We start from the raw sequence: 27,994 nt of genomic DNA on the forward strand, positions 1-27,994 counted from the left end.
AAACGGTCGAATTGACAACCTCCTTTTTTTAAGTCTGTTAAAAATGGATCTGTTAAGCAAAAACTAACTTTGCAATAACTTAAAATTTATCGCTAATAAAACCCAACGACGTGTACAAATGCAAAGTCTTTGATCTTTATCTCGTCGTCTTCATAACATGATCGACAACCATGTTTCTTAATAAATTACAACAAACAGTTGTAGTGACTAGTGACATTTTAACTTCGGGTCAACTGAAGTCCCGTTTAAGATAGCTCTGCCTTAATGGTCTTTATTCACATGTTATTAGGGACTATTTTGGTATGTTAATTGATAAATTTCTGATGTATTCTAATGGACAAGATAGTGTTGTTAGTGTATTTGAAAGAATGGATGGTCCAGTGTTGGAGTGACTTTGATCCGTAATATGCGTGATTAAATAGCGCTATACTAAACTTAGAAATTCAAAGACCATCTATCTCCATCTCTATTGCTCTTATCAATTATCAAAGTCCGCGATAACCATAGGCTTAAGAGCATTCCAGCAAGGAATGTGTCACTTAGTGACTTGCACAGATTACCCGTGTCTTTTAATACATCCTTAGGAAGCCGAATTAGCTTAAAAATTTAACAGTGTCAAAGCAAAACTCGACTTTCTAAGCAATCTTAGCTCTATCAGAATCATTAAAAGGAATAGGAAAACGACAGCAACAAAATTTATCTAGGGATCTGACAGCGTCCATCGCCCGCGTCAACGCTACACCAGTAACGATTCTGCCCGCGATATGGCTGTGATATGGCTCATCTCCACTGCTCACCTCCGTGCAAGCAAATCATGGCCAAGTCCTTACTGGTCACCCAAGCGGTCAAATCGTCCGCTCACACCAAGCGATAGGAATGACACTCGTGTGTTTCCGAATGGTTTCCGATTAGATATTTATGAGAGATAACGCCGGTCAGAGGTCTCCGGGCATAAATACGCCATCAGCGTACTGTATGGGAAGTAGGACGACTCTTGTGTAGCGTCTGTAAGATTCATTGAATCACTTGTTAAAGTAGTTGCTTGTTTATAGATTGTTCTCGTATTGTGTTTTTTTGTTTTTGTTGATAAACATAGAATTGTATAATATAACCTAGCTGATTAGGGAACAAATCAAATTATTCTATTATTATTTTGAAGTAGAAACACGACTACCGATGTAAATTTTATTATGCAAGGTGACCAAGTTGACCAGCTCTGCGTTGCCTACTTCTGCTCTGGGCACTGGAAGCCTTGGTCATTTTTCACCTGCGGATGTCGTAAAGTAGGTGAAAAATTACCAAGATAAGAAAGTCAAATAGCAAAAACAACAGTAAAATAAAAAAAATATGGCTTTTATTTATGCAGAACTACAATTTAATAAAAATATATTATAAGATGACTTTCGGTTTAATAAAATAATCAATATTTCCAGATCAAAACCACAGAATACCCGTAAATAATATACATGTGAGAATCATAATTTACTTGATTTTCGACACATGGCCTCACCTCACCTTATTCTCTGGACCAAAAACATCTTTAAGGAAATTTAAAGCATAAACACAACCGTACACTTAAACTACCATGTTAATTGTCTAATAATTTCCCCTTATTTAACTTTCCATAATTACCCCTCATTTAGTGAAATGGACCCATAAAATTGCGTAGTAATTACAGTAATTTGGTAGCTGTTAAATAACATGAGGTCATAAACAGCGTGGTTTAGGTCAACATTACCTTCCAGTAATAAGCATAATTATTGAGAGCACAGAAGATAACAACTGGTATTACAAGCTAATGGTTTGTAACAAAATTCATGCTTGTGACATAATGATATTTATTATTATGTTCCTTTTCCCCTTTCCTTATGTATTTAGGGTACGAGTATGTACCTGTACAATTCAATTCAATTCAATTTTTCAGGTAGTATGGCTCCATCGATACTGTCGATGATTTCGCCAACGTCAAAGTGGGATCCACGTGGGATCGAATTAATATTTCTTGATTAAAACATATCGGCCATCGGCCATAGCCAGTGTACGGTAAACAATAAAATTATGGGCCTCTAGGGCTCTAGCCAGACACGGTTAGAGGTAGAAATACCAAATGCTCTTAGAGCACGACGTTGTTCGGTGGTTGTTGTAGTTGTCTCGTAAAACCGATAGCTGGATTTTACGAGAAGCACGTGGACTACCGGCCGTTGACTCCAGAATGGTGGTTAAACACGCTTTGAGATTCATTCTCCATTCACTGCACACTACCACATTAGATTACTGTATAATAAAGCTATCGATATTACACATTAAACAATATTAATGAGCAAAAAACAAAGAAATTAATCACGAGGCTACTATCAAGATGGCGATCGAACCGGAAGTCCCTACCTGTACAAACAGTCTTAGGTAAAGGCAAATTCAGTTGTTCGATCAAATCACATTATACCCTACAGTATATTTTGTTTTTGGAATCCGATATAACATTATTTGGTAAATGTATCTGTTATCGTAACCTGTATTTAAAAGTATACTGTCTAATATATCGGAGCGGCCGAGGTGCTCAAAATATCTGAATACGGACTCTAACGCCTTGACAATGAGAGTTACCGTTTTTTTGGTCACCAGTTGGCGCCACTGTAGATGTAGGTCCAGAAAAACAGATCTCACAATTATTCTATGCTTATTTTAATAAAATCAATACGTTCTAATATAAACAAAGGTATTTTAACGTCTAAATGTGTCATTTTTTCAACCTGTTTAATTTTGCATATATTTTAAAAAGTTGGCACTTTTTTAAAACCACTAACATTTATTGAGCTATATCTATTGTTTACCATGATTAATCAAAGGTGGAAAAGATTTACCACAATTATGAATAAAGAGTGAAAATTCCCGATAAAAAAGCTTGAAACCCCCAAAACTTCTATGCATTTGACATTTAAAGACCTCTATCTACACTAGCGCCCCTAGCGGCGAAATTAAACGCGATAGCCCTCATGGAAGCATGTTCAGATATTAGTGAGTACCTTGGCCCCTCCGATATATCTGATGGAGACTGCGGTACTTACGGATATTGGCCATATGCCATATTACAAACTGCTAAAAAAGTCGTTTACCGCTCCCGTTGACTTCTTACCTGCCGTCTTTAACAAATTCTTTTATTGCTTTTGTCAGTCGCTGGCGCCACTAGGGTTTTGTTTGATGTTTTTGAACATTTGTTGTTTTTTTTTGCTATCGGTGTTCGTAATTTGTTTTGGTAAACAAAGGTATTGTAGTCTTTTAAGTACTAGCATTAAAAAAATGTTTATGTTTTTATCGATGTTCAGTGAAGTAGGCGCCATCGCCATATATGTACCACGACTATGATCTAGTCATACCAAATTCCGAAGAAGTTTATTTTCCGTGTCAAATTTGAAAAAATCAAGATATTCCAAATGCAGTGCTCCAGTTAGCTATAAGGTCTTCACTTTACTATGGTCAATGATTATAATATTATCCTTATTTTTTGCATTACGTATTTTTGCTTCTAGTAAGCAACTACTTGACCGCAGTTTGTAATTCATTAAAGATACACAAACACGAGTAGCACATAGAATAAGTACTTTAAAAGCCGTTAGACGGCGCCTGTCTGTGTGTTGGCGCAGGTTCTTGTGGAGATGATGAGACAACACTTGATGGATTTTTTAACGTTTTTTAATTATCGTAGCGATTAAATGACATTGCTTGAATGTATGGGCGCGCGACAAAGCGACGCGTGCCGTCGGCGCTGTTACGGATCGGAGAATGCGGCGGGCCGGCGCTTGCGGCACCGCGTAGATCGGGTGGTGTCTGTGTGCGCACGCACACATAGATGGCGCGTCAACAGGCTGGCCCCCTTGGGTCAGGAGCTGCCTGATCCAACGTTGATGGAAGTGGGCAGAGCCGGTTGTATGCCCGGCGCAGGGTCCCAGTAGTGGTGAGGATGTCGGCGACGCGGTTGACGCCGTCGCTGCCCGGGTGGACGGCCGTGACTCGTCCGAGCAGCCATCGGTTCGGTGGTAGGCGGTCATCCTTGATGATGACCATCTCGCCCAGTTGTGGATGCGCACCTTGAGTGCGCCACTTGCTGCGGGACTGGAGCTCTGAAATGTATTCTTTTGAGTATCTTTTCCAAAAATGAGCCTTAAGCTGTTGTACTCTCATGTATTTGGAGAGCGTCGTAAGTGGTCGAGTTTCTTCCACCTGGGGTGCAGGTGGCAATGTGATCGTTCGTCCAATTAAGAAATGTGCTGGACATAAGGGAGCTAGATCTGAAGGATCAGAAGAAAGAGGAGTGAGAGGCCTAGAGTTAAGCGTCCCCTCTATATGAACCAAGGCCGAATTCATGTGTTCGTAGTCTAAATTAGTCATAGATAGAACGCGTTTCAAGTGATATTTTACAGACTTGACCGATCCTTCTGACAAACCGTTGAAATTTGGACTGTAAGCTGGGGCGAATTTGAACTTTATTTCGTTTTCAGCAGAGTAAGCAGTTATGTCATTACTGTTTTCCTTTAGAAATTTAGCTAGTTCATTACATGATCCTACGTACTGGGTACCGTTATCTGAAAGTAAAGTTGCCGGCTTACCTCTGCGGGCAATAAATCGATTTAAAGCGGCAATGAAACCTTGAGACGTCAGATCGGTGACGAGCTCGAGGTGTACTGCTCTCACAGCCAGACAGACAAACACAACTATGTATGCCTTTATTAGTTGAGCGCCGCGACCTTTTCTATTCAATATCAGGATAGGCCCAGCATAATCTGTGGCTGTGTGTGTGAAAGGGTGATCAGCGTGCAACCTCTGTGCAGGAAGTGGACTCATGATAGGCTGGTATGTACGACCTGAGAAACGAAGACAAGTTAAACAGTCATGTGTTATCTTCCGACAAAGGTTGCGACCGCTTATTATCCAGAACTTATGACGTAACATGGATAATAGCAATTGGGGTCCTGCATGTAAATGTATTTTATGGTAATGTTGTACCAATGTTTTTGTTATATGGTGAGATGCATGTAGCAAGATTGGATGTTTAGTGTCATAGTCGTAGTTTGAGTTGGATAATCGTCCTCCAACTCTGATCAGGTTGTCCTGGTCAATAAATGGATTTAATTTTATTATTTTATCTTTTGTGGTGAGTGTGCCCTTAGTGAGCAATAAAAATTGTTTGTTGAATATTTCTGATTGTACCTTTTTACATAAAGAAATCAATGCTAATTTTAGTTCTGAGATACGTAATGGACCAAAGCGTTTATTTGTGTTTTGACAATTGTGTTTAAATCTGTACATGTAAGCTACAACACGCTGCATTTTGCTAAAGTTTGAAAACTTTTCAGTGAAATCATTTTCCTGTATATCTGCAGCTGCTGAAATATGACAATGAGTTTTAATTTCAGGCAAATCAGAAACATTCACACTTTGAGGCTGCAATGGCCATTGAATGTCCTTTTGGTGTAAAAAATGTGGACCTTGGAACCACAAAGTTGAATTTTTGAGCTGTAAAGCGTTTTGACCTCTAGACCCTATGTCAGCAGGGTTCATATCAGTTGGGACATAATGCCATGCTGATGGGTCAAAGGCGTTAGTAATTTCAGTGACTCTGTTATGGACAAATTGTTTAAGCTGGTTTTTACAGGTTTTTAGCCAGCCAAGCACAATGGTTGAGTCACAGTGAAAATAAATTGAGTCTATTTCTAGGCGTAATGAGTTTACAACCTTTTTTGTTAGTTGTGTGGCTAGGAGACTACCGCATAATTCCAATTTTGGAATAGTTAGGCGCTGCCTAAGTGGGGCCAATTTACTTTTTGCAACCAGCAAATGTACACTTACGTTACCGCTTTTCGACACTGTACGTAAGTATACACAGGCAGCGTAAGCTTTCATTGATGCGTCACTAAATGCATGTAATTGAACAGTTACGAAATCGTCGCATAGTGCTCTGCGAGGAATTTCGATTTTAGAAATATCTGGCAAGTATTTGACAAACTGGTCCCATTGTGACTCAACCTCGCCCGGTAGCTGAGAGTCCCACGGAATGTTTTGAGACCAAAGAGCCTGGAGGATGAGTTTTGCCTGTAACATGCAAGGGTTTATTAAGCCCAGTGGGTCAAACACTTGTGCTATAGTGGACAAAATAGCGCGTTTTGTTTTAGGATTTTGAATTGTGTTTGGCAATGAAAACAATAATGTGTCTCGTTTACAAGCCCAAAGTAGGCCTAAAGTTTTGGCATATTCATCATTGTTCAGATTTAGTAAATCATCATAATTGTTTTCATTTATAATTTGATTTAGAATGGACGGTTTGTTAGACCGCCATTTTCGTAAATGGAAGTGAGCGGGTTCTAGCTCGCTAATGACATTTTGACATGTATGTATGAGTGTTTGTTCATTATCATGACCAGTGATGTAGTCATCAACGTAAAAGTCATGCAAAATTGTTTCACGTGCAAGTTCGTCCTTGCAATCGATACCTAATTGTTTTAGTGTTCTTGTCGCTAACCAGGGAGCTGAGGCCGTGCCATAGGTAACCGTGTTTAGTTTGTACTGGTTAATTGGTTGTGTGGGATCAGACCGCCATAGGATTTGCTGCAAACTTCGTTGATCTTCTCTTACATAAATCTGTCTATACATTTTAGCTACATCAGAAGTTGCAACAAATCTATGTTGTCTGAATCGAATGAGAATGCTCAATAAATCGTCTTGGACAACCGGGCCTATGTGTTGAATGTCATTGTATGACTTTCCTGAGCTTGTGACAGCTGATCCATCGAAAACAGATCTTAACTTGGTAGTGAGGCTCCCCTCGCGCAAAATTCCATGATGTGGAAGAAAATAAGAAAATGTATCGTTTTGAGAGTCTTTATTTTCTGACATATGACCTAATTGTAAATATTCGTTCATAAATTTAGTATATTGCTCTTTGAATTCCGGTTCCCGTTTAAATTTGCGCTCTAATGAATGAAATCTTGTCAAAGCTTGTTCTTTAGAGTTACCTAACACCTCGGGGGACTCTTTAAGTGGTACAGTTACAACGAATTTCCCATCCGAGTGGCGCGTGGTAGTACTTGTAAAGATTCGTTCACACTCGCTATCAGTTTTAGATTTGTTACATATCTTTTCAATATTAGAGAAACCGTCATCATCAAAAAAATTGTTTAGTTTTTGATCTAGCTCTGTGTTAGAGAAATGGCAGTGGACTGTATTTTGTTTTGTTTTGTTTGAATATGGTAATTTAACTACTAACCACCCTAGTTTTGTTTCAACTAGTGTTGGTAGATTCTTGCCTAGGGATATCTTGTTTTGGCAAAGTACATCCCAAAAGATTTCAGCGCTCAGCAGCATCTGCACCTCTGACGGTTCTGAAAATGATGGGTCCGCGAGGTGGATGTGAGAGGGAATTTTGAAGGCATTGCAATTAATTGGATTAGTGGGTATGACATCGGTGACCCGAGATAAAACATAGCAATCAACATCGGTTGTATAATTGCGATCGTATAGTGACGATATAGTGACGTCACATTTTTTAGTGGTTGTCGTTGATTTGTCCTCCAGTAGGTTAACTGAGGTAAATGTAGAATAACTGGGTATCCCTAATTGTTTTTGTAAAGATTCTGTGATGAATGAAATAGTTGATCCGTTGTCTAACATAACACGGACCTTGTGTGTTTGACCAGAGTGGTCTTGCACATTGACTATAGCAGTAGAAAGAAGAGTTTGGCTGCAATGTATAGAAGATAGTGTGATGTTGTCTTGTGCAGGTTTAGATTGGTCCTGCACGCATGGTAAGATACAGTCACTTTTATTAGATGATTTGCTAGCCAGTGGTTCTGTGGATTGAGCGTTAATATGCAATAAAGTGTTGTGACGGTTGGTACACAAACGACATGAACTAAGTCGACAGCGTGGTTCGTCGTGCCCTGCGCGAAGACAATTAGTACAAAGACTCAACTGCTTTATCTTATCGATGCGAGATTCTATAGGCATAGCTTTAAATTTAGAGCATTGGTATATTGTGTGATAGTTTGCGCATACAGGGCATTTATATTGTTTTTGTTTTGATTCATTTACGACAAATGTCCTTGGGCGGTTGTGCGTGACGTCACTTTGCCTACGAGGAACCTTTGATTGCATTTGAGCCTCTTCCATGGTTTCAAGGAGGTCCGCACGACCCTTCAAGAAATTTGTGAAATCACTAAAGGTGGGAATACCTACAATTTTGTTACGTTCGGTTTCCCAATCGCGCATTGAGACTGCATCAAGTTTACTAGACATCATATGGATAATTAAAACATCCCAGTGTTCAGTAGGTAATTTTAATGTTTTTAAGGCTCTCAAGTTTTTATTTACCCAGTCTATCATATTACGCAAGGCTTTGGAAGACTCTTGCGTTACTGGCTTTATACTGAACAAAGCTTGAATATGGTTATTTACTAAAATACGATCGTTATTAAAACGCTCGCACAGCAGGTCCCAAGCAACATCATAATTCTCAGTTGAAAACTCTAGTGATTTAATGATTAATGACGCACTGTCCTTCAAAGAGTTCCTTAGATAGTGGAACTTATGAATGTTAGGTATGGATGTGTTATTGTGTATAAGTGATTTATAAGTGTCATGGTACTCTAGCCAATCCTGATATCGACCAGAGAAAGTCGGGAGATGAATTGTTGGAAGTTTAATGTTTGGCTTACTTGAGAATACAGCATCACCTGATCCCGACACCGATCCTCTGTCGTGCTCCGCAGAGGCAGGTCCGGCGGGCGCGGCATGCTTGCTGAGCAGGTCTTGCGCAGCAGCCATGGCGCCGAAGTACCGGTCCTCGAAGGAAGTCCGCTCTGCGTACTCCTCATCTGGAATTTCCGTCAAGCTTTCTATATCATTTTGTATGGAATCGAAATCGTTGTACATTTCTGACATTTTGGCATGTCGCAGGGTAAGCTCCTGCATTTGTACGCTATTAAGCTCACTGCTAGGTAGCAAAGCATTTAAATAATCTTTAAAAACAGTCAGCTTTGCTTTGAAACTTGCTCGGCTTTTCTTTAGTGATTTTAAATTATCCATGATGAAGTGTAAAGGAAGAAGAAATTAATCAATCGAACAAAATATATTGTAATTATTGAAGCTTGCGTTAAAGTGTTGTATAGAATGTGATAATAAAAACGAAATAAATCTCAAACTGCCCTACAGCTGTAAGAAAATAATGATTAAACACGCCCTAAATGATTTAGAGTATTGTTCAAAAGAGTGAGAACTATTGGAAATATACTTAAATTTTATGCGAAGGGTGGTTAAGCAGGCAGAAGGATAGTCAAGCAAACGTGCGCACAAGCCACGCCCGAATTCCCGTTAATCGAGACAGCGCGCGGTCACGTAGGCAGGCGGCCGGCCGGCGCTAGCGCGGACTTTGACCCCACGCCGGTTCTGGAATGTTCGAATAAAAATTAGCTAAAATTTCAATTTTTGTTCTGTATTGGCTCAAATAGAGGCAACACAGTCTTCTAGACCTCTGAAAACAAGATATTGAAGCTACTTTGATTTCGATTTAAACAATGAAAAAGATCGATGTGAATTTTCGATTCCAAAAGAAGGAAATTTTTAGTAAAAATAGGCAATATGTAGACGGAATTATAGCACTAATTGGGATTTTAGATTGAAATGAAACCTTTAGATAGTGGTTTTGATGGAAAAAAGCACAGCACTTTGTATGAAAGGCACAGTTAAATGCAATTAAATGGAATTAATTGGAACGAACTTACACAAATGCCTATGCAAACCCTTTTCCTGGTATATTCTCGCTTAAATATTGTAGACTCAGGTATAGATTGGTTGAATCTTCTTGAATTTGGTTGAATCTCAACGTGTTCAAAATCCAAAATGTCGACTCCTTTGTTCGACCGCGCCGATGAAATCCTTTGTCCTCCTTTAGATAGTGGATTCCAAAGCCTCATCCGGCTCGAATCTGTTGGCGCAGGTTCTTGTGGAGATGATGAGACAACACTTGATGGATTTTTTAACGTTTTTTAATTATCGTAGCGATTAAATGACATTGCTTGAATGTATGGGCGCGCGACAAAGCGACGCGTGCCGTCGGCGCTGTTACGGATCGGAGAATGCGGCGGGCCGGCGCTTGCGGCACCGCGTAGATCGGGTGGTGTCTGTGTGCGCACGCACACATAGATGGCGCGTCAACACTGTGAATCATTAACTGCAAGTGCCACTGAATGGACACACTGTTCTAAACTATATCTTATGGATTTTAAGAGACCCAACACACAAAATGTAAGCGACTATGTGTGAATGAAGAGCCCTATATAAGGGCAGACATAGTCTAATCTTCCAATTAGGCCACCCGGCCGGTTCCGCAGTTTTCATTGGTTCCATGTTCCGCATGTACCTACATAATATATAAAAGCCAAATCCTAATAACGACATTAATGGGATAAGGTTTTGTCAAATTAGTGCATGTATAATTTGACTAACCCAATTCCAATTAACCAGGATGTAAAAATTTGCAATTCTGATGGCGCCAATTTCGCGGACGCATCGTCCCCTGCCTGCTATACGGCCACATGTCAATATTTATGATTATTGGAGATTCAATCTTAATTATAAATAATAAAGTTAAGTTTCCTTTACAAATTTTGGTGCCCAAGTGGCCGTGGCAGGCACGGAACGGAATATTTACAAAACGCATCCCAATGCAAATGACGCTTCACCCATATGCTATGATGGTGCGGCCGTATCGTTAATTCTTAAGCGTGCAGAGCCGGCAAAACATCTGTTCCACTGTAACAATCATATCCACCTGATGCCGAATGTCATTGACCTTATATCATACTTGTAACGCACCTCGATACAAAACGTCAACACAATCTGACCGAAAACAGACCTTATGTAGCCGTACTACGGTTTATATACGATCAGTGAATGGTAGGAACGTGGTGGTCCAAGATGAAAGGCTACATATAAGGAGAACTAATCTTATCCAACTTATTTGTATGGTATAGATACGTCGATGGCAGAACAATGAATTCCCATTGCCTCAGGTCACGAGTCTAATTTGCAAATGGAATCTCGTGTTCGGATCTTTTAGATGTTTCTTTGGTCCGTTGACATTACGAGTACAATACACGTGTTAGTCTAATACCATTCGAGAAATGGGTTCACGGTTACATTTGAAAGAGAAAGAATGAAAAAGCATTTATTAGCACAACATAACAAGACTAAAACTAGAAATAATTAAACAGAATGAGGTTGCGCTAAATGGTCCTTACTCAGCTTGGTGTCACGGTGTGAGCCAACATGGCACACTCCGCGACGCTGATTTTCAGTAAGGCCCAGTAGATGGACTAGTAAACACAATGTAAAAAAAACACAATGTAAAAAAAAAACGACTTGATATTGGCATCAGCTATCAGATAAAACATAATTGAGCTGAGTGGAATAGTTGGGCCCATTTTTTAGTGAACCATGATTTATACAATAGATCTGGTTTCTTTTGTACAAGGTTTATATAAGCTTCCCAATATTAATCAGAGAAACATTGACTTACTTAGTACTCGTATTCTTATATTCGTTGCTTATCAAATATGTCAAAATATAAAAAGAAAAATAATTTAATGTTGTTTATTTTTATTTACAGAAACGGAAAATGGTCGGCGACTCCACATCTACTCAAGTTCTTAGGGATTTGGAAATATCACTCCGAACCAATCACATAGAGTAAGTGCATTTCAATTTATTTTTAGTATCCTTTTTAAAGTGTTACTTAAAAAAAAAATACATATTGCAAGCGAGCAGTTAGCGGCTGTTTCACAAACAGGCGCATTCTCTGCACATTCGCCGTATCTGGACACACCTTATGAATCTTACGAAAAAGTATTTGATAAAGTAAGGACGCTAAGCACGTAGATTAATTTCGTAAATTGACCCGCCATTTCCTATCTCCACCGCACGCGCATGACGCCCATAATTATACAGTATGGAAAGATAACTCGGGCCCTAGAGGGAAACTACCTTAAATCCTTAAGCTGGCTCATTTTTTTTTAATACCACGACGGTGGCAAACAAGCATACGGCCCGCCTGATGGTAAGCAGTCACCGTAGCCTATGGACGCCTGCAACACCAGAGGTATTACATGCGCGTTGCCGACCCTTTAAAAACCTGTACACTCCTTTTTTGAAGAACCCCATACTGTAGCCCCGCGGGAAAACCACTTCATTTTACTTAAAGGAGACATTCCTTTATTGTTAAAAAGAAACAAAACTGCATTCAAAGATTTTCTAAAACTCCCTTGCCTCACCCGGGACTAGAACCAACTAAAATTAAAAAACAAACACTCCCTATTTTATTATACTAATCGATAGTATTATTCGGGATAAAATTGCTCTAACAAACATTTGGTTACTGTTCACTTTCAACAAGTAAAAGATACGTAACAGTTGTCTTATCTCTCCAACATTCAAAGACTTCGTACGAAGTACACGCTTGCTAATTTATCAAGCTCAAATATATTTTTAAATGAATGTTTATCGTGTTCCAGATGGGTTCGGGAGTTCCTGAACGAACAGAACCAGGGTCTGGACGTGCTGATCGACTACCTCAGCTTCCGGCTCAGCATGATGCGTCACGAGCAGAGGATAGCTCTCGCTCGCAGCCAGTCCAGCGACGGGATCAACCAAGGTCAGTTTCATCGGTACGAGTATATGATAAATGAGCGGTCCGCGTGCAAAAACTATTGACGAGTGTCTGAATTGGCCAAATGTTCCAAGAAAGGTTACTGGTAGGGTAGGTGTCACAGACAGTCCCCTATGCAGAGGATGCATGGAGACAGCAGCAGCAGAATGCAGCAGAGCCCCATGCAGGACAAAACATCTCAGATCCCCGAGGCCCTACTCGACATCAAAGGTTTGATAGGATTCCTCGAGGAGCTGGGCTGGCAGGACTAGCCCACCCCCCATGTCACGCAAAATAGGCGCCAGTCGTCGAGTTGCGGAAAATCGCCCCAACTACAATACAATACAAGGTTACTGGTCTACAAAATTTCCTACGTATACTGTGGTTTTACTGGTATCATTAAATACAAGTAATAAGCCAATAATACAACCAATGATAGACCGAGAGGTCTCAATCCTGAATATCAGACGCTGGCCTGACTAGTTTTGCAAGGTGTTGATATTTTATTTTTTTATTTTATTTTATTAATTCAAAAAATTTACACAGCATTACAGCGAACTAATACACTGAGAAATTTATAATATATATATATATCACTGATGGTTCTCCATCGAGCTGAAGACCAGGCCCGGATTTAGAGTTGGTCTCTGTCTGCCTAGACTTGGTATTGTACTATTTAGGGGCCCCCTTCTCCATCTCAAAACCATTGCTAGGTTGCCTGGGCCCCTAGGCCCGGGCCTTGTGGGTTTAGGCGGAAATCCGGCCCTTCTGAAGACCGCAACAAGTGTAAAAGCCTGTTACGATGTTTTTCTTATTGCCGTTATTCTTATGAGACATAGGTTCACTATCCACGCTTTTATGTTTTTGTCGCTTTGGCATAATTCATGTCTGACAATACGCTAAGTAACCTGGTGTACATTTCTATATTCGAATAACTTTTTAATATCCCCTCTTACGGCCATATTTTTCCATGCACGTTTTGTTAGATTTTTCCTACATTTTCTAATCCTCCTTTACAAACCTTGTATAATGGATTGAACCCGACTAACCTAGTTTCCCGCATCTCCTTACTTAAATTATCACGTCTGGGTCATAAATCAACTATATTATCGTCTGGGTCAGCTGTTACGTGAAGGGAATTTACAAACGCTCACTTTACAAGCATTTAATAGAATATAACCGGCATACCTACACCTACACAACACGACGTTTAAATGACGAGTGCTTTGCGAATTATCTATTTGTATTGTAAATAACATTTTATTCTCTTCTGAAACTTGTAAGAATTTTCTTCTGAAACTTGTAAGAATAATAAGCGAGGAAACGGCGCGCTAGACGTGCTGGTGAGCCGGTCGGAGGGCGCGAGTGACGCCGCGCGCGCCGCCGCGGCCGCCGAGCGGCTCAACCAGCACTATGTGTCGGCGACTCACGGTCACGGCGGAGTCAAACCATGCATTAGTGATGCCCTTGCATATCTTGAGCATTACCTGCCCCCGGCACCGTTAAAATTTAACTTTGAATTATTCACCCTACAAGAAATGATAAAGTCTGTTAAGGAAATTAAACTTAAAGAATCAAAGGATGTGAATGATATGTCAACCCACATATTGGGATACCTACCTCCAATTTTAGTGTCCCTATTATTAAAGTTATTTAATGATTGCGTTCTTACGGGAAAATTTCCAGATGCACTTAAAATTATAAAAGTGCAACCGGTATATAAAGGAAAAGGTGAAATGCATCTTCCAAAATCTTATCGTCCAATATCGTTGATTCCTATAGTGTCAAAAATCTTTGAGCGCCTACTTAGTGCCAGAATTCTAAAACACCTAGTCTCCAATAATGTTATAAATGAGCATCAATATGCGTATCGAACGGGCCGCTCGACTGTGAGTGCGGCGCGCGACGTCGTGGCGCGCGTGCTGGAGCACCTGGAGGGCGGGCGGCAGGTCGCGGCTATATTCTGCGATCTCTCGCGCGCCTTCGAGATGGTCAACCACGCACTGCTTCTGGCGAAGATGTCTCGATACGGTATCGAAGGCGAATTTCACAAATTAATTGAATCATTTTTAAGCAATCGTAAGCAGTGTACCTACGTTTTAAATGCAAAGTCTAAGCTGGAAACCATGGCTGATGCTGCTGTCCCCCAAGGTTCGACAATGGGAAATTACCTGTTCCTTTTGCTCGTCAATGATATCACATCGGCATGTATCGGCCCAGAGTATGTTATGTTCGCGGACGATACATGCATCATAGTTAATGCAGAAAATTTCTTAGACTTAAAATTCAAACTGGGAGAAGTTATGAAACTAATATCTCGCTGGTTCACAGTCAATGGTATGTGTCTAAACGTAGATAAAACGAATATAATTCACTTTCAGCTGCGCAAAACTAACAACACAAAGCTCGACATAAGTTTGAACGATGTACTAGTGCCGCAAGTCGATAGCGTAAAATACTTAGGATTTGTAATTGATGAGGGGCTAACGTGGGCGTCACATATAGATAAAACTTGTAACAAGCTGTCTTCAGCGTCCTATGCATTATCTAGGCTGGCTCCCAGTCTGTCTATAGATAATATAAAGAAAGCATACTATGGATATTTTCATTCCATTCTAACCTACGGTATCGATTTGTGGTGTACCGCAGCCGATCGCGACAAGATCTTTAAAATTCAAAAACGTGCCATCCGGGTTATTGCTAGAAAACCTGCTGATTACCCGGCACAAGAATTATTTAAAAAATTCAAAATCTTAACTTTGCATAGCATTTACATCCTTGAGGCTTGCAAGTACGTCAGACTGAATCTAAGCTCATACATGAGCAGCGCGCAGCGTCTTGGCTGCGCCGCGCGCCGCCGCCCGCACCTGCTGCTCGCGCCGCGCGCGCGCCTGGCCAAGACGCGCAAGTCGCTCGCCGTATTTGGCGTTAAAATCTATAATGCTCTTCCGGCAGATATAAAAAATTCACCAAGTGATGCAATCTTTCTTAGAAAACTTAAACAATATCTCCTAAGCATGGCCTTTTATAGCACTGATGATTTTTTCAAATCGTAAAGTAGATATCATCACTAATCCAAACGAATTACAAGTAATTAATTATAGATATAAATATATAATAATTAAATGAATGTAAATATATAATAATGAAATTAATGTAAATTTATAATATTAATATAAATATGTAACAATAATTAGTTAGTACCTACCCAAAATGTGTTATGTAAATTATTGACTTGTAAAATGACTGCCTTTTACCAATAAAACATCTGAATCTGAATCTGAATCTGAATCTCAATATTGTCATATCCTTTTCTTTGAGATACGAGTAGGTATAGACTTGGAAAATTGGGATTTGACGCTACTACTCGTATCTTAGGGCTATCCAGGGATCGGTAAAACTTTGAAGAGAAGGGCCAACCGCAGTAGAAATCATCAGTAAGTTTTAGGAATCTCAAAGAGTCATAAAACTGGATTTGAGTGGTTTGGGTGTCTTGGAGAGCCGCAATTGCAGCTCCAAAGAGCCGCATGCAGCTCGCGAGCCGTTGTTTGTCGACCCCAGGGCTATACTATCGCAGGTTTAGTTGCCTTTTTAGACTGACGAAAATTTACCTGATTGGCGTGTTACTCTTCTAGGTGCAAACACAACGACCTCCGACTGCAGCGCGCCGACTGATAACAGCTCCACACTGAACGCTTCGTGGAGGCGGCGCGCGCGGTCCACGGACGCCGAGTGCGAAGGCGCCGCCAGCCCCGCCGTCGTGCGGCGGCGCACCCGGCATGCCGCCCGCCTTAACATGGGCGCCTCCACCGACGATATACATGTGTGCATCATGTGTATGCGGGCTATCATGAACAATAAGGTACGTTACACAGAGCAGTCAACGCTTCCACTGACGGTGTACTTGTGTGTATCATGGTAAGGGATTTATGAGTAGTCAAGAAGGGTTGATTGGAACAATAACAAACCAAACTACGAGCGAAAGGCCTGGCCGTGGCCCTCGGGTAAAAAAGTTTGGAGACCCTTGTCTAACCTAACCTAAAATTTTGTGGGGCAATCTTATCCAGAAATTCAGGAAACTATTTATTTGCGTTAGTCTTGTTTATCATAATGCCTTTGCCACATAGGTAAGTATTATCAAAGAGGTGGTGCAAAAAATAAGGTAATTGCCGACCTAAAATTATTTTCAATGACTTTTTGAGTCAAAACTAAAACACAACACATTTGTCTTTTCAGTACGGCTTCAACATGGTAATCCAGCACCGAGAAGCCATCAACAGCATAGCTCTCTCCCTGGTCCACCATTCGCTACGCACCAAAGCGCTAGTGCTGGAGCTCCTCGCCGCCATATGCCTCGTGAAAGGGGGACACCAGATCATATTGTCGGCGTTCGACAACTTTAAAGAAGTCGCCGGCGAGCCGAGGCGGTTCCACACGCTCATGGACTACTTTATGAACTATGAACATTTCCATATTGAGTTTATGGTGAGTTTACTGTCTTTTCTCTTCTAGAAAGGATTTTATTTCACTATGGTTGTAGATGCCGTACCTATTTATTACGAGTATGGCATTTTAGACATTTTAGCCCCGCGGCGAGCCGCGGAGGTTCCACACGCTCATGGACTACTTTATGAACTATGAACACTTCCATATTGAGTTTATGGTGAGTTTACTGTCTTTTCTCTTCTAGAAAGGATTTTATTTCACTATGGTTGTAGATGCCGTACCTATTTATTACGAGTATGGCATTTTAGACATTTTAGCCCCGCGGCGAGCCGCGGAGGTTCCACACGCTCATGGACTACTTTATGAACTATGAACACTTCCATATTGAGTTTATGGTGAGTTTACTGTCTTTTCTCTTCTAGAAAGGATTTTATCTCACTATGGTTGTAGATGCCGTACCTATTTATTACGAGTATGGCATTTTAGACATTTTAGCCCCGCGGCGAGCCGCGGAGGTTCCACACGCTCATGGACTACTTTATGAACTATGAACATTTCCATATTGAGTTTATGGTGAGTTTACTGTCTTTTCTCTTCTAGAAAGGATTTTATTTCACTATGGTTGTAGATGCCGTACCTATTTATTACGAGTATGGCATTTTAGACATTTTAGCCCCGCGGCGAGCCGCGGAGGTTCCACACGCTCATGGACTACTTTATGAACTATGAACACTTCCATATTGAGTTTATGGTGAGTTTACTGTCTTTTCTCTTCTAGAAAGGATTTTATTTCACTATGGTTGTAGATGCCGTACCTATTTATTACGAGTATGGCATTTTAGACATTTTAGCCCCGCGGCGAGCCGCGGAGGTTCCACACGCTCATGGACTACTTTATGAACTATGAACACTTCCATATTGAGTTTATGGTGAGTTTACTGTCTTTTCTCTTCTAGAAAGGATTTTATCTCACTATGGTTGTAGATGCCGTACCTATTTATTACGAGTATGGCATTTTAGACATTTTAGCCCCGCGGCGAGCCGCGGAGGTTCCACACGCTCATGGACTACTTTATGAACTATGAACATTTCCATATTGAGTTTATGGTGAGTTTATATTCTTTCTGGTTTTTTTAAACATCGTCGGTGGCAAACAGGCATAACGGCCGACTGATGCTTAGCGTTTATCGCAGCCCATGGATGCCTGCAACGGCTGCAACTCCAGAGGTGTAACAGGCGCGTTGCCGATACTTGAGATATAGTACCTACGCTCCTTTTTAGGGTTCCGTACCTCAAAAGGAAAAAACGGAACCCTTATAGGATCACTCGTGCGTCTGTCTGTCTGTCCGTCTGTCACAGCCTATTTTCTCCGAAACTACTGGACTAATTAAGTTGAAATTTGGTATACATATGTAAGTTTGTGACCCAAAGACGAACATGTAACGTAAACAAATGAATTTTAAACATAGGGGCCACTTTTGGGGGGTAAATGTGAAAATTAAAAAATAAAGTTTTTCAAACTATATCGTGTTACATATCAAACGAAAGAGCTCATTGTGAGAATCTTAAATATATTTTTTTTTATAATTTTAGGATAAACGATTTAGAAGTTATTCAAGAAAATAGGCAAGAAATGACCACCCCCCCCCCCCTTTATCTCCGAAACTACTGGGTCTAAAATTTTGAAACAAAATACACAAAATAGATCTTTACCTATAGATTACAAGAAAACCTATTAGAAAAGTGCAGTCAAGCGTGAGTCGGACTTAATTACTTAGTTTTTGTATCCGACCCCTACGGGTTTTTTAAAGGCACTTACATTTCAGATAAAAAATACATTGTTTAAATTGTGTAATGTACGGAACCCTTGGAACGCGAGTCCGACTCGCACTTGGCCGGTTTTTGAAGAACTCCGTACTAGTCCTCGGCCGGAAATTCTGTGTTTTTGGTCTCTTCTTGTTGTATGGCAGCTGTTCGACTACCTCCTAATGGCGTTGGCGACTGTCAAAAGATTTGACAGATGACGCCGGCATAGATTATACCTGTCTCTTGTTTTGTTCCATAAAAAAAAACAAAAGCATCCATGCCATAAAATTCCCAAAAAAACGAGAAACTTAAACTCTTTATACATATACAAGATATATAGTGGTACTACGTAAACGAAATTAATAACTAGCTTAAATCTAAAATAGGCCCTTGGGGCATTGTACCAAGGATGCTGGCGGCATATCCTCGCTGTATCGCAATGCTGATACGTTGTGCGAGGAAGCCGCCAGCTCTTCGGTCACCAGTTACGTCAACCAGACGCTTCGCGATTTCTGCAAACAACTTGTGCGCGCTGGGACCTCATGGGAGTTTCAACTCCAAATGGAACGAAGTGATACTCTCTACCGAGGTTCTGATATTTATTACGTTTTAAAATTTCGGCGCTTTAGAATACATTGATTTTTTTTTTCATTACAGGTGGCGTGCATGCAATTCGTGAACATCATAGTGCACTCAGTGGAGGACATGAACTTCAGAGTGCACTTACAATATGAGTTCACCTCGCTGAAGCTTGATGACTATTTGGAAAGACTGAGGATGTGCGAGAGCGAGGATCTGCAGGTTAATATACTTTAGTATTTGACAATTTCTTTCTTGTAATTTGACACCTAAACGAGATGGCGCTGTACGACTCCGTATATGCGGTAACTTTGGTAGTTTAACAATTATGTAGGTAGTATTACAATTCAGTAACCATAAAACATATTGTGCAGTATAGCACCATCTGTTTCAGCTGTCAAACTTTTTCACCTCAAACTTAACCTCTCTGTTACAATCAATAACTCTTTGCTTTTACTCTCTACTTTTACTGAGATAATCTCTATTGTATGACAAACAAAAATAGGTCACGTGACACTTTCTGAATCATTTTAGGAGTTATAGCCTGAGACGAAATGACTGCCAAATTTTTAGTTGGATCGTGGACTAAACTGATAGAAAATATTGACATTTAGCGCGTGGAAAAAGGATTCGTACTTTTTTTCTGAGGAGTTAAGTTCTGAGGACCTATAATGACTTTTACGAGCCTTACACTTACACTTCTAAACGTAACAAAATTTTGCAGGTTCAAATATCAGCGTACCTCGACAACGTTTTCGACGTTGCGGCCCTTATGGAAGACAGCGAGACGAAAACGGCGGCGCTTGAAAAGGTCAACGAACTGGAGGACGAGTTGGGACACGTATGTATCCTTATCTTTCTTCTTAATTCCTCTTGTTGACTGTGTCTCAATTACATTGTAAGTATGATAACATCTTGTAAAATGAGCAGAGAATTACGAATTTTCTACCTCTTTTTATATGTAAACATGGACCTAAGAATGCATGGACGTCGCGTCGCTAAGATAGGACTGTGATTTTATAATACGACGATTTCGTACGCACACATATTCCCTTACTTGTATTGGGTTTGGTCCAATCATCGTTCAGCCTTCGAGTTGTGAGTGTGAGCGTAAAGCATGTTAATACGGAGTGGTAACTAATCATAGTTTGATATTAGCTAGCTTCCATTTTTTTTTTATTGGGAAACAAACAGCTTACAATAATACAGGATATAGATATTATGACTAATACATGAGCCAAAACAGTTTCCACTAACGGAATAAAATATAATTGCTCAAAGGGAACTTTGAAGAGTGAAAATACATTATCCCATATCATTTCAATCATTCTAGGAAACAGAGAGAAAGAAAAAAAGAAAAATAAGAGTACTAAAAATAAGAGTAGTAAAGCTAATAAAATAATAAACAATAAAATTTGAAAATGTAAGAATAAATAACTAGACGTCATTATTTAACAAAGAAACAAATTTACCAAGCTAGTCCACGATTAATATATCTTATAATGTTTGCAGGCCCACGAGCGCCTAGCAGCGCTCGAGCGAGAGGCGATAGCGAAATTGGCTACGCTAGAATCCGAACTGGCCAGCGTACGCCAGGAGCGCGACCAGCTGGCCGAGGCACGCCGGCAAGTAGTTGAAGAGGTCAGTATTTATCCGAAATTTTTCGCGCACGTGCACGTCTAGGCACACGCCGCCAGTGTGCACTGTAGCGGAGCTTGATTATATCGTGTCGCGCGCATCTCTCGGTTGGACACTCAGGCGTGGCTCACTCCGCGATTTCGTCGCGTCGCTACAAGTACACGCGGCCTATACCAATTTTGGTGTCTAACAGTGTGGCCGCGCACCGCTACGGAACGGACTCCTACTCGCGCTTGCGCTTATATCTCTCGTAATGAACGCGTTTTGTTACAGAATGAACCTTCTATATCTAGTACTATTATTTATTTTGACACTGTAAAAAATATTAAAATAACCATTCGAAAATATATTTAAAAAAAAAATCAGACATACGGTCCATATTTTGTTATATAGTCCTACACATGCGAATTAGCTTACTTCTCCAAATTGCTAAGCTCTAACTGTATTGCGTTTTACAGGTGTCAACGCTAAGACGGGCGCAGCAGGACTCCAGAAATAGACAGTCTATGCTGGAGTCGAAGGTTCAGGAGCTGGAATCCTTGACCAAGTCGCTGCCACGAGGGGCGTCAAGTAAGTTCTAATTGTTTTATAATACCATTGATAAAGTTTTCTTATTATTATTCGTAGAATAAAGTTTTAACTTTAAGTCCCGTCATTGTGAATTATAATGAGTAAAAAGCGTGAGTTTTCTTTTTTTAAATGACTTCAAGATTTCGAAGGAAAGCATGGATCCTGGTGAAATCGAGGGAAATCTTTAAATATTTTACACCTTAGGATTTAGGTATTTTTTATAGTAAATAACTCATGAATTTCTCTCGGAAAAGCAATATTTAGTTAAGTGGCACTGCTGATGAAGGCAATAAAATGATAACGTACCTACACTGTTTTGTGAAGTAGATTATTTTTACTCGATTCTTTTATAGGTTTTCTTTTGAATGTGACAATAAGCTATAATTTTGTTTTCCAGTGGGCGCCATTTCCTCCCACGCCCTCTGCAACGGTACCAACGGCACCACAAACGGCACCCACACCCCCAACGGCCCCTCCTCCCCGCTCCCCAACGGCTTCACCAAGCCCGTCCCCCCTCCCCCCGCCCCTAAACCCCCTCCAGTCCCCGTGGCACCCCCTCCACCTCCCCCACCTCCGTTAGTACCGTGTGCACCACCACCTCCGCCTGCACCTGGGCTAATGATGCCCCCGCAACATACGGACGCCATGACGATAAAGAGGAAGGTGGACACGAAATATAAGCTGCCTACGCTGAATTGGATAGCTTTGAAGCCTAACCAGGTGAGAAAAAGAACGTATGCGTTTAGAGAAGGACATGATGATTCGTGTTGTCACAGTGAGTCTGTACAGCGTACATGATAATGCCCTCCGTTAGTACCGGGTTACTGGGCTAATGATGGCCCCCGCATACAGATGCCATGACAATAAAAAGGAAGGTGGATACCGAATATAAGCTATCTACGTTGAATTGGATCGCTTTAAAGCTCAACCAGCTATCTCTAGATAACGTTTGGAAGGGACTACATGAATCGTGCAATCACAGTGAAGAAGCACGTAGTACAGACGCCATCAGATATATCGGAGCGGCCAAGGTGCTCACAAATATTTGAACACGCCTCTATTATCAAGGCGTTAGAGTGCAGGTTCAGGGGCCCGTTTCTCAAAAGCTTGTAACTTGTAATACAAGCGGATGTCACTTTTTGACAAATTTTGTTAGAAAGGGACTTCCACTTGTATTACAAGCTTATGAGATACGGGTCCCGGATATTTTTGAGCACCTTGGCCGCTTTGATATATCTGATGGCGACTACTATTACATACTTGGTGCCCTGAGGAAGATTGACACGAAGTCGTGAATAGTTCCCGATATTTTTTAAAAGTTTAACTATACAGTAGTAATTTTATCATGATCAACGAAGTATTATTATCTTGATTATTTCAGGTCCGAGGCACAATATTCAACGAGCTGGACGAAGAGCGGCCTAGAAACAGGATAAACTTCTCAGAGTTCGAAGAGAAATTTCGTATCGGCGGCCCCTGCGGGCTAGGGGTGGACTCCTGCGACAACGACACGTTGGCGTCCTTCCCGAGCAAGAGGTTCAGGAGGCCTGACACTGTGTCGCTGTTGGAACACACTCGGTTAAGGAACATAGGTTAGTTAAATATAACATATACTTACAATTTGGTGGTCCATGAGGGGAACTTGATTGTGGAACGTGATTCGCTAGCCTCTTACGAGTCAACGGCACGTTGGCATCCTTCCCGAGCAAGAGGTTCAGGAGGCCTGACACTGTGTCTCTGTTGGAACACACTCGGTTAAGGAACATAGGTTAGTCACTACATAGTATAAAACAAAGTCGCTTCCTGCTGTCTGTCTGTCCCTATGTATGCTTAGATCTTTAAAACTACGCAACGGATTTTGATGCGGTTTTTTTTAATAGATACGAGTGATTGAAGAGGTAGGTAGGCGTAGGTTTATATGTATAATACATCAGCATTTCACCCGTGCGAAGCCGGGGCGGGTCTGTAGTTAAAATATAACATATACTTACAATTTGGTGGTCCATGACGGGAACTTGATTGTGGAACGTGATTCGCTAGCCTCTTACTTGACTCACAATCAGGCATAGGATTAAACTTAACCCTATATTTGAGCTAGTTTTTTGTTTTGTACGCATCTACGTTTTGTCGAGCAGATGCTCTAACATCATCAATGGTAATCTGAAACAATGAAGAATCTCTGCGACCACGACCAAGGTTTTTTCCCGACTGACCCGTTATCCCCTGCCCTATAAGGTGTCCTTTTCTATATCTAATCTTTGAACTAAGTACGTAGACAATGTTAACTAATTACATATTACTTTGTTACAGCAATATCCCGAAGAAAACTCGACATACCCGTCGAGAAAGTTATCATAGCGATCAACAACCTCGACCTCAAACAACTCCCCCTAGAAAACGTCGAAATCCTCCAACGGATGGTGCCCACCGAAGCCGAACAGAAGGCCTACAGAGAATACTTAGCTGAAAAGAAAAATATCAACTTACTAACGGAGGAAGATAAATTCCTTATGCAATTAGCGAAAGTAGAAAGGATTTCCGCTAAACTGTCTATAATGAGTTACATGGGCAATTTCTTCGATAACATCCATTTAATAACGCCTCAAATCCATGCGATAATCTCAGGGTCATCCTCAGTAAAATCCTCACAGAAACTAAGAAATGTCCTAGAGATTATCCTCGCTTTTGGTAACTACTTAAACAGTAGTAAGCGAGGCCCGGCCTACGGGTTCAAGTTGCAATCTTTGGACACTCTTATGGATACGAAGTCGACGGATAAGAGAATATCGCTGTTGCATTATATCGTGGGGACTATTAGGCAGAACTTTCCAGAGCTGATAAACTTTGATTCAGAGTTGATGTATATTGACAAGGCTGCTCAAGGTAATTGTTACATGGCTTTTAAATGATTTACTTATAAGATGCCGTTGGGTGATTTTTCAATGAAGTATTGTTATGTGAGATTGGCATCCACTTGTCCAATTTCTTGGTCCAATGTGCATTGCGTCTCGCTCTTACACTAAGCAAAATGTGAGACGCAAATACCACCCTGACGTATATATTTTTATTTTAACGTTTGATGTAAGATTGTCTGGAGTTACGGCGATAGTTATTCATGAAATGGAGCAATTTAAACGGTGTATATCGCGTATAATAAATTTAGCTCTTTTTTCTTTAAATTTTTGTTTGTTTGTTTTTGCCGGTCGCTATGCCCGTAGAGATAAAATTAGTTCAATTTCATTTTCACTTCCTCGGTGTTTGAGTTTTAAAAAATCCCGTCTTGAATGGAGTTTTACGACGTTTGACGGTTGTTTGTTTTTAATTTTAATACTCTAGCGCAGCGGTACTCAACCTTTTTTATTAGCGCTACATGATGAATTTGCTTAAAGGTGACGATCGGATGGCAAGGTTATGTATCTATACCCGGATCACCTGGCAGGCCATCTAAAAAGTCCGGCGGGCCGCAGATTGAGTACCGCTGCCCTAGCCTGAATGGTTTAGACTTTGTAATGCGATTGTCTTAACGAATGTGTGTGTGTTTCAGTGTCCCTGGAGAACGTGGTCTCCGACGTGACGGAGCTGGAGCGCGGCATGGAGGCGGTGCGGCGCGAGTGCGAGGCGCGCGAGGCGCACCGCGCCGCCGCGCCCGCGCCGCACGTGCGCGACTTCCTCAACAACGCGCACGACAAGCTGCGCCGCACGCGCACCGAGGCCAAGCTAGCGCAGGTATAGTCTGCATCTGTGCCATTCCCCACCAAAAGGGTGCTTATTGTCGGTCGTCAATAAGGCGCTATTTCCATATAGCTTCAATTTGAAATCAGCCTTATCGACAAGCGACAATGTGGTACCTTTTGGTTGAAAACGTCACATCTTCTCAAATGATTTTTTTGCCAAAGGCCCTAATCTGTTAAACAAAAGCCTTTGTTCTTTGGGTTTTGCCCATTGTTGGTGAGCGCGTGACCATTCGCCCAACATTCCTAACATTCCTCAGCCGTGCACGGAATTCGCGCACGGACAGTATGCGTACATGAACAATGTTCCACGTAAGAATTTCAAACGTGTTTAATGTTGACAGGACGCGTTCGCGGCGTGCGTGGAGTACTTCGGCGAGGCGCCGCGCGGCGTGGACGCCAACGCTTTCTTCTCGCTGCTCGTGCGATTCACGAGGGCGTTCAAGGTATAATCCACAAACATTTTCTCAAAATTCTCAAGCAAATTAGACTTTTTTCCACCATTTTTTTTGTAAAGCGCAGTCAGTAGTATATTTGATATGACTGGAATGACAATAGGGATGTTGACATGAATCGCGAATATATAAAATTTTATGTTTTTACCATAGCAGGGAATATTAGAATGCTGAAAATCATATTTTGTAAGTATAAATATGCGTAATAAATTAATTAAAAATTTCAGAAAATTGTCAACATCCCCATTACCAGCTTCTTGTGACATTAATCCCAATGAACCCAAAATCTCTGTTTAAAGTTTATACTTAACTCGCAATTAATTGCGTTCTGCCTCACATCAACAAATTTATATTTTATTTTATAAAAGTAGGTACAAGTATCGTTACACGGCATTACAGCGGCATTACCAATAAATCACAATGTATTATTTTATGACCAAGTCATTCAGACGATAACGGTTATAACTACGTTTTCAGCAAGCAGACACAGAGAACGAACAACGACGGCGGCTCGAACAAGCCGCCCAACAAGCCGACTACGTCGACCCTGCCAAGACGAGGCAGGCGCAGAAGAAACAACAGGTAACGTCACTGACCTGTAGTGGACCTTATAAGTGCTTGCGATAAGGCTTACGAGCGGACAGTTACTTGACGCAAAACTAAGTGGCGAGTCATGCTATCTCTTTCAAACTTGAACGGTCTTATGGAGCGGGACTCGCAAGAGTAGTGCAGGTGGCATTACGCATAAAAGGTACGGTCAACTAACTTTTTCTCAAACATGCAATGAAATATTGATATTATGTTCTTCATATTAGGCTGGGATGGGAAGTATCACTCGGGCGCGGCTAGACGTTTCCATACAAAGTTGCAGGCCTAGGCCGGGAAGTGGCTCTTTTTTAATTTTAATTTCACATATAATATATTTTGTGATTCATGGCATTCAGCCATAAAAAAAATTAAGCAATATTTTTGGTTCATTATGTATGACATTCGGCCATTACGCATTTTCTTCTTTTTTGTGTTGCTTTTTATTAATAAAGGGGAACGAAAAATTGTTTTTTTTTGCGCTACGACGCACGGTTTAGGAGATACAGCCCTATAAAAATTTCTGCATGACTAAATAACTAAAAAAAATTCTTTATAAGGCTGTATCTCCTAAACCGTGCGTCGTAGCGCAAAAATAATCAAATATTTGTTCTCCTTTAAAATCCCGTGCACTGAATAAATAACCTATCACATTAGATGAAACAATCATCATCATCATTATTTTATTGTTATTCCATTGCATGTGAGAAAAGCACTACACATACCTCGGCGTGAAAAGGGGTTGTCGGCCTCATAACTACGTTCGCTACGCTCGGCCGTCTATGTGTGTAGTAATGTACTATTATTGTCCGACTCGCCACTTGGTGCGGCGAGTATAACTGTGTCGCACGTTGTATACTTTATACAAGCCTATAAGGGACATGAGATGTAACGTCGTTTTATGGTGTTTAGCGCGTGATAAAAAAACATCCGTATTTTTTATAAGGATTAATTTAATAATTTATAAGGGACACCGATTGTAACATTAGGCTTTTTTTTTGGGGGAATTGCACATACCGTTCAGTGATTTACATAATTCGAAATAATTGTCAAGTGGGTGTTTACTAGTCAGTGGATAAATAAATTTGTGAAATTAATGATTGTAATTTAATTTTATGCACCAAAATTAAAACTGATGGTATTTATGACATTTAAAACAATTTGTTTATCCATTGATTTAAAATTTTATATCACGAGAATCACGGCACACTTGATGATTACATTCAGTGATGTTTAGAGTCCGTCAAAGCTGCCTTGCACCGACTTGGACAGAACAAAGTCAGGGAGTGTCATTATATACGACATATTTTCATACAAATTGGATATTAATATTAAGAGACTATTATCAGGGCAGCACCGTCATTGAAACCGAAGAAATGTTGGATGGATTTGAATCTGTGCCGTGTCCCACGAATAGACATGCTGGTGGCTCGGATTATTGAAATCATAATGTTGGATCTTAGCCAGCCCATTACTACACTAAGGGATCTATC

General features: G+C 40.7%; 2 protein-coding genes across 3 annotated transcripts in view; one reads left to right on the forward strand and one right to left on the reverse strand.

Annotated features, from left to right (window-relative positions):
- LOC134746262 (formin-like protein) overlaps window positions 1–27,994 on the forward strand; it is a 129,243-nt gene that overhangs the window by 93,241 nt on the left and 8,008 nt on the right. For both annotated transcript variants that reach the window (XM_063680604.1, XM_063680602.1), the window contains exons 3-17: window positions 11,657–11,736; window positions 12,558–12,697; window positions 16,327–16,553; window positions 16,928–17,118; window positions 17,297–17,354; window positions 19,601–19,744; window positions 20,247–20,363; window positions 21,035–21,163; window positions 21,619–21,730; window positions 22,128–22,450; window positions 23,112–23,322; window positions 24,041–24,613; window positions 25,275–25,456; window positions 25,806–25,907; window positions 26,394–26,498. In XM_063680604.1, coding sequence (XP_063536674.1) covers window positions 11,657–11,736; window positions 12,558–12,697; window positions 16,327–16,553; window positions 16,928–17,118; window positions 17,297–17,354; window positions 19,601–19,744; window positions 20,247–20,363; window positions 21,035–21,163; window positions 21,619–21,730; window positions 22,128–22,450; window positions 23,112–23,322; window positions 24,041–24,613; window positions 25,275–25,456; window positions 25,806–25,907; window positions 26,394–26,498 — 2,694 coding nt within the window. The remainder of the gene's footprint in view (window positions 1–11,656; window positions 11,737–12,557; window positions 12,698–16,326; window positions 16,554–16,927; window positions 17,119–17,296; window positions 17,355–19,600; window positions 19,745–20,246; window positions 20,364–21,034; window positions 21,164–21,618; window positions 21,731–22,127; window positions 22,451–23,111; window positions 23,323–24,040; window positions 24,614–25,274; window positions 25,457–25,805; window positions 25,908–26,393; window positions 26,499–27,994) is intronic.
- LOC134746261 (uncharacterized) lies at window positions 3,698–10,103 on the reverse strand. Its single transcript, XM_063680601.1, has one exon. The coding sequence runs from the start codon at window positions 9,073–9,075 to the stop codon at window positions 3,856–3,858; it is 5,220 nt and encodes a 1,739-aa protein (XP_063536671.1). The 5' UTR covers window positions 9,076–10,103; the 3' UTR covers window positions 3,698–3,855.

Source organism: Cydia strobilella, chromosome 12, assembly GCF_947568885.1.
Source record: "Cydia strobilella chromosome 12, ilCydStro3.1, whole genome shotgun sequence".
NCBI classification, from domain to species: domain Eukaryota; kingdom Metazoa; phylum Arthropoda; class Insecta; order Lepidoptera; family Tortricidae; genus Cydia; species Cydia strobilella.